Raw genomic sequence first — 7642 nt, forward strand, 5'->3', positions numbered from 1 at the left:
TTAATTCGTGTTAAAATCGAGTTATTGGTGTTTTTATTAAAATTCGATCAGTGGTTGATTAATACGTGTTAAATGGATCGTAAATGGCGAAATAAATTAGGTAATAATGTTTAGGAGATGTGGAGACGTCATTTGGTATGTTTAACATATCAAAACAAGTGATAAACGGGTGTTTTAGGGTTTGCCGGCGCCGGAATCCGGCGGCCGGAAAACCCAACTGAAAACTGAGGAGAGGAGAAGGGGACGGGGGCTGGGCTGGGCTGTTTTGTTATTATTATTATTTTAATTAAATTTACATTTTGCCCCCTGTACTTTATTAATATATAGAAACTGATTTTAAAGTTTATTTATTCTTTAATCCCTTGAACTTCGTAAATATACCAAACTTGATCAAACTTTATATACTTTAATATATTTAGATCCTTTAAATTTTTATATCCGATAGATTTAAACTTTGATTATTTGATAGACTTTTAATGCTCGGAGATTTGTTATTTGAACTAAACAGATAAATAATGAACGAATAATAACTATAAATCATCGTAATTAATATTAAATGATAAACGAAAAACACGAATTTATTGAAACGGCGCAACGGGTCGGTTTAACGAAAAAAATACAAATACAAATACAAATAAAAATTGACAAATGTCACACAAGGAAGCTATCATATGCTGAGTTTCCAACACAATTTGTATGGAAAAAAACAATGCCACCGAAATGGGTACCAAGGCTAAACGGATTTGCTATTGGTAGAATTCATGCCCTTCCTGCATCATTTGACGATGCCTACTACTTAAGAATACTTTTAAACAAGGTTAAAGGACCCAAATGTTTCGAAGATATTCGCACAATAGACAGTGTTGTTTGTGATTCTTTTAGAGATGCATGTTGTCACACCCCAACCTACGGCGGAAATGCCGGGGCATGAACTAATTGCTCACAACTTTTTAGAGGTTACTATCATGCATTATTAAAAGTGTCGATATCTATTAAATAAATTTCCAAATAACAATTATCCATACAAAATCCAAATACACAAGTATATATATTAATCAATAACAATATGTCTCATTAAGTTTTCTTCTAGCATAACTCATTAAGTGATCTTGTACTTCACATCAAACGAATACATGCATATGCGTTGAAAATAAAGAAGTTTGGTCAACACAAGGTTGAGTGAGCAACACACCAGTTTAAATGTTCATATAGAAATTAAGTATTTGCAACAAGTCATATGAGTATAACAAATTAACCAAATGAACAAGTATAACTGAGATGTTGAGAAGCACAAAGCTATAACGACTGGCGTATGATCATACTAGACTAAGATTAGTTGGACCTCTCCGAATGCGGAAGCATATAAGCACATAAACAAGGAAAGTATAAGTTGTTAACACATAAGACAAAGTTGTAGTTTTGAGTATAAGTATATATGAGAAATATATTTACGCATATGTCCCCAAAACATGGAAAAAGAAGTAAAATAGGGGAATGCGGTACTCATCTCGATAGACGAACAAATATGATTAAGATAATGAGAATAAGGAAAGGAATCACATGTGAACGTTAAAACCTATGAGAAAACGAGAGCAAACAGACTCGCTAAGTATAAGATTTAACTAGTTAATCAATAACAAAAAGATATTATAATGTTATTATAATATTATTTTTATATAAGGATTTATTATATCAACTATTATTTTGATTTATGAAATATACTTAATAAAATGTTATTTGTAGATTTTATAATTATATATATAAAAATTAGTTTACTTGGTTTTTATATACATTAAAGCATTAATATTTAATTTATGCTATACTTTATATATATATATATATATGTATAATTATACCGTTGTGTAAATACATGAATGAAAACGAAAGTTAAACGAGTATAAACATGTCGGTTTTTAGTGAAATAATCATTATTAATTATTGTTATTATTATTATTATAAAAATTAAACAATTAAAAATAACAAAACAAAAAAATACCAAAAGATCCGGGGTGGCAGGAAGTCGAACCCGCGACCTGCCCCCCATGACAAAGATGGCTTAACCAGCTGGGCTACCCAACAATTCGCATCATAACTCATAACCAATTTAATATAAACAGAACCAGGTTCATCAATATCAAGTATAAAAACTAATAATTTCAATTATCCAAATCTGTTGATGTAATATCAAATTAGCCTTAGGGCTTTTGTTTAACATGATGTCGCGACCAGAACCATATATATTAACTACCTTAACTTGATCTGATAGGGGCAGAAGACGAACCAATGGGTTACGGCTAGACTTTGATCCAGGAACACCACCTCGCGACTTCGATTATATAATTAGACTTAGGGGAAATATTGGCGACTGCCTTAGGATTATGTGTGCACGTTTAATTGAGCTATGATCAACGATTTATATAGGTTTGCAAATTAGGGTTCATAGCGTGAATAATAAGTTAAGGCCCATGTTCTGGATCCTTCTAAACGTAATTAAATGAGGGATTAGGGTCGGCTAGATGTGAATTAAGGTTTAGGAATACCTAATTAGACTTTGGTTGAAGGATTTGGGCTCAAGAACAAACTAAGGCTGAATTAGACGTTTTGGGTTCGGGTTTGGGTATGGATATCCATTTAAAGAAATGGGTTATAACAATACTTACAATCTAATCCCTGATGTTTAAAGATGGACACAAGAAGTTGAAACTATATGATTTGGGCTAAAACAATAAAGATTTAATCATAAATAATTATATATTAATAAAATAACCGATTTTGCTCGATAAACACCAATTATATTTATTTAATAAAAATAACTCGAACATTGAACCGAATCGGGTAAAAGTATAAGTTTGAAAAACCCGAGTTGTTACACATGTTATAGAAGAGGTCTTTTAGATGATGATAAGGAGTGCATAGAATCAATAGAGGAAGCAAGCCATACTGCAAATGGATATTATCTACGTAATTTGTTTGCAACTATGCTTATAACATTCTCCTTATCAAGACCAAATTACGTTTGGGATAATACATGGCATTTATTTGTAGACGAGATTATTTATTATCAGCAAAAGAAACACAAGAATCCAGGTTAGTTTTGTTATATATGTGACCTTGTTTTTTTGTAGTTTAGTTTTAGTTAAATTAATTATTTTAATTTTCAGGATTGTCTCTTAGTGACGGGAAACTAAAGAACTTGGCATTACTTCTGATTGAAGAGTTTTTGGTATCAAACAATTCATCTCTACGTAGGTATACGCACATGCCGTTTCCAGATCAGGAATCTATATCTACTTCACTAAATCCTCTTATGATGGAAGAACTAGCTTATGATACCGATGCTTTGACAAATGATTTTAAGCATTTGTACGTATCTCTAACTTCTGAAAAAAAGGCGTTAACAACGAAATATTTAACTCATGGAAACGTAAAAAAGGTGGTGTTTATTTCGTGTATGGTTATGGAGGTACTGGCAAAACATATTTATGGAAAACTTTATCTGCCTCAATTCGGTCTAAGGGAGAAATTGTTCCTAATGTTGCTTTAAGTGGAATAGCATCTTTAGTATTAGAAGGCGGTAGAACTGCTCATTCAAGATTCCTCATTCCAATCAATCTGACCGAGGACTCCCAATGTCAGGTAACTATTATAAATTTCATTAGGTAGTGATTATTTCACAGTTAAATTTATGTTTTTTAACTATATTATTTAATATAATGTTTACATATTCAACATTTTCAGGTTAAGGGAAATACTGATGTTTCTGACTTATTGAAGAAAACATCATTAATAATTTGGGATGAAGCTCCCATGATTCATAAACATGCGTTTGAAGCATTGGACAGAACCCTAAAAGATGTAATGCAAGGTGATTTGGCTAACACTTCTGAATCATTGTTTGGAGGTAAGGTAGTTGTTCTTGGTGGTGATTTCAGACAGAATTTACCTGCTGTACAGAATGGAACAAGAAACGAGTATGTGAATGCCACAATTAGTTCTTCTTACATATGGTCAAAGTGTAAGGTTTTGAAACTAACTAAGAACATGAGGTTGACTGTTGGTTCTCAAATGACAAACACTTTAGAGATTAAACAATTTGCTGATTGATTGTTGGATATTGGTGAAGGTAATCCTGGTGGTCCGAATGATGGTGAAGCAACTATATCAATTCCTGATGATCTTCTAATAAAACATTCCCTCGATCCTATGTCTGATTTAATAGACTTTGTTTATCCTCCTATGTTAGAAAGGTTTAAGGATCTTACTTACTTTCAAGAACGGGCGTTGCTTGCTCCCTTAAATGAGGTGGTTCAAGAGATTAATGATCGTATGTTATCATATTTTCCGAGTCAAGAAATGGAATACTTAAGTTCAGATAGTATCGACGAGGTTGAAAGTGTCTCAGAGGATTTCGATCCCACATTGTACTCTCCTGATTTCCTTAATGGTATAAAGATGTCTGGAATGCCAAACCATCGTTTGTTACTTAAGGTGGAAGTTCCTATTATGTTACTAAGGAATATTAATAAGAAAAAAGGTTTGTGCAATGGAACTCGACTACAAGTTGTTAGTTTGGGTAAACGCGTCAGAAGCTAAGGTTTTTTCTAGTACTAATATCGGATTTCGTACTTTAATTAGCAGAATAAGTCTTACACCGTCTGATAAGAAGCTTCCATTCAAGTTAAAGAGGCGACAGTTTAATATATCCGTTTGTTTTGCCATGACTATAAATAAAAGTCAAGGACAATCTGTAGCGCGCGTTGGATTATATTTAAAAGACCCGGTTTTTACACATGGCCAGCTTTATGTTGCTTTGTCTAGAGTTAAGACTCGAGAAGGTATTAAGATTGTTTTATTAGATAAGGAATCCAAATTGATTAATGAAACAAAAAATGTTGCGTATAAGGAAATATTTGGAAACCTTCAATGACTTTTAATACAATACTTTTTTGCTACGTTTGTATGTTTTTAATTACCTTTAATTAATAAAAGGATTGTATCATTTTAATTTGTCTAAATATAGGTATATGCTTGTATGTTAATTTTCCCTTATTAGTTTAGTTTTTTTGTTTTATGTTTCTTGTATATATTTTATGTTTTAGAAATTTAAATTTCAAAACTTTTATTTATAGGCTAATATATTATAGTTTATATCTATATCCGAATTTATTATATAGACATTTATATCTTATCAATTTACTAGATTTTAAAAAAAGGTAAATAGGTTAAATGTTCATATATATTTAAACAATATAGGGTTAATGATGAGTTTTCTTGATTGAAATACCGCCACTCTTAATAATAATTATAAAAAACTGTTTGGAAGATCAACACATACACCATAACTACTAAAATCAATACCTATCTGTTTTTCCATTTTCTTCAACCATGGCCACAATTGTGTGCTGGAAATTTTCATCCGATTTTAATCACTATCAGTTTGTTCTTAGCGATATGTCAACAATCCACAAGGCTTCTATCGAGTCGGTTATGTCTTTTAGTATGTTGTTTAAGTACCAAATACAAGCCAGGGGGAATCGCAAACAAGTTCTAACCGAGGAAGAAAAAGTACTACTGAATGTTATACATGAAAATATTTTATAACATGAACAAGAAGTACTTCCTTTGGTCAATGTTAGTGAGTGGTTTTATTATCCTTTGCAAAATAATGCGGTTATAAAGTATGTGAATGGGAAACAAAAGACTGTTAAACCTAAATCAATATTGCAATCCAATGATCTTTATCTTTTAGAAGATTTGGATTTCTTGAAGCTTTTTGTTAGTGCACGGTTTTGCGTCTTGAGTCTTTGTAATTATCGTTAACGTATTTGTTTTATGTTTAATGTAATAAACATTAAGTTATTATTTAGTTCTCTAAATGAAATGTCTAGTTCGCTACAGTTGTGTAGCGAACTAAGTCTTAAGGTTATTCCCTCCTGATTCGTTAGGGGATGTTAACGAATCAGGGGGTGATTCGTTAGTTTATTTTGTTATTTATGTATGCAACGAAGTAGTGTCTGGTTCGCTAGGGAATGTTAGCGAACCAGACCTATCTTCTATTTATAGTGAACCCCTATTCATGTTTTAATTTAAGTTTTTGAGACAATTAACGAAGTGCTGTCCAATTACTCTCTCTCTCAATCTTCATCTTAATCTTATTCATAGAATACTACTAATATATACTGATCATACATATATACACATATAACACTTAATCAAACGTAATTATGAGCTAGATCTATATTTAGGTATTAATCTGTTTATATACAGATCTGAGATCTGTTATTGTTATTGTTACTGGATTGATACACTGTGTTCCAACAAGTGGTATCAAAGCTTTCAGGGCTCAATTACACTTGATTTGGTGGTTATTAAGAGTATTGGTTTGTTAGTGTTCTGTTTTGGTTGAATTTGGATAAATTTAAAGGTTAATTGAGTGTATTATGGACGAATTGGACTGGATTTGAGTTGATATGAGTATTGGTAAGGTATTGTGAGTTGGAATTGAGATTTGGATTGGTTTTGAGGTGATTCGGTATTGGTTTGGTTTGAGGCTGAAACAGGGTCCGTGTTTTGGCATAATTGAACCGATAGTCGGAGATAATTGGTTACGAGTTTGGTTGGATTAAATTCGCAATAGAGTTACGAGTGTTTTGGTAGGTAATTTGTGAGTTTTAATTGCGATTTGAGGGAGTATTACGGATTTGAAACTTCAGGATTTCTGGTGTTTGTGTTCTTCATTTCCAGAAAATCTGGAAATATTCTTTGAAGATTTGAAGATGAATATGATTCGCTATCATCTTTCTGATGATTCGTTATATTATTCACTTTGATTCGTCATCTAAGTTAGTTGATTCATTATAAACTTCAAGTGATTCGCTAGCCAGTTCGCGTCAATAGTCGATTCGTGTTATCTAATTTGTTATTTGGGATTAACTGATTCGTGTGACACGCGTCCACTTTGGGATTTGTGTCATAACCACCTTTGCCACGTGGCATAAGGTGTCAGAGTTTGTTACAAACCGTTGTAACAACCTGATTCGTTATAGTTGATTCGCTAATCAACTGTAGCTGGTTCGTTATCTATTTCGCTAAGTCTTTCTTAGTGATTCGCTACTGAATACTTTCTAATTCGTTAAGGTTCTCTTATCAATTTGCTAACTAATTCGTTAGTCAATTCGTTAGTTTGACTTTCTGATTCGCTAATTTGATTTGTTAAACTCAATCCTGTTTCGCTATAAAATCAATCTTAGCTTCGTTAAGGTTTGATTCGTCAATCTACTGTTCACAGTTCGCTACAACTGTTTACAGTTCGTTAATCTTATTCGCTTGTTGCTTCGTTACACCCTTGAATTTTTGAAAACTTGTCAAAAATGGCTGGAATGTATGCATTGGCTTCTCAAACATGTTGATGCAACAAATGTTGCAACTTGATACCGAGATAGGTTCACATTCGAAATGTCCAAGATTGATGAAGTTTAGTGATTTGCCAAGTGGGAACCTCGGTTTCGTGCTCATTTGGGGTCTGTTCACCCTGATTGCTCATATTGTCTCGATGAAGTTTATATGGCACCAATGATTGGTGATGATACTACTGGGTATACTCCTAAAGCTGTTTCTCAATACTCACAAGAAGAGAAGAAAG

At 32.5% G+C, this 7642-nt stretch overlaps 1 protein-coding gene across 1 annotated transcript; it reads left to right on the forward strand.

The window, feature by feature from the left end:
* The first annotated feature begins 2978 nt into the window (after nt 1-2978).
* LOC143596616 (uncharacterized) lies at nt 2979-4593 on the forward strand. Its single transcript, XM_077075345.1, has 5 exons — nt 2979-3087; nt 3162-3463; nt 3517-3636; nt 3739-4015; nt 4124-4593. Exons 1-5 carry the CDS (start codon nt 2979-2981, stop codon nt 4591-4593), a joined length of 1278 nt encoding a protein of 425 aa, XP_076931460.1.
* The last annotated feature ends 3049 nt before the right edge of the window (nt 4594-7642 follow it).

Source organism: Bidens hawaiensis, unplaced genomic scaffold (assembly GCF_021521415.1).
Source record: "Bidens hawaiensis isolate Kalapana, Puna unplaced genomic scaffold, B.hawaiensis_p1.1 tig00046762_1, whole genome shotgun sequence".
Taxonomy (NCBI): domain Eukaryota; kingdom Viridiplantae; phylum Streptophyta; class Magnoliopsida; order Asterales; family Asteraceae; genus Bidens; species Bidens hawaiensis.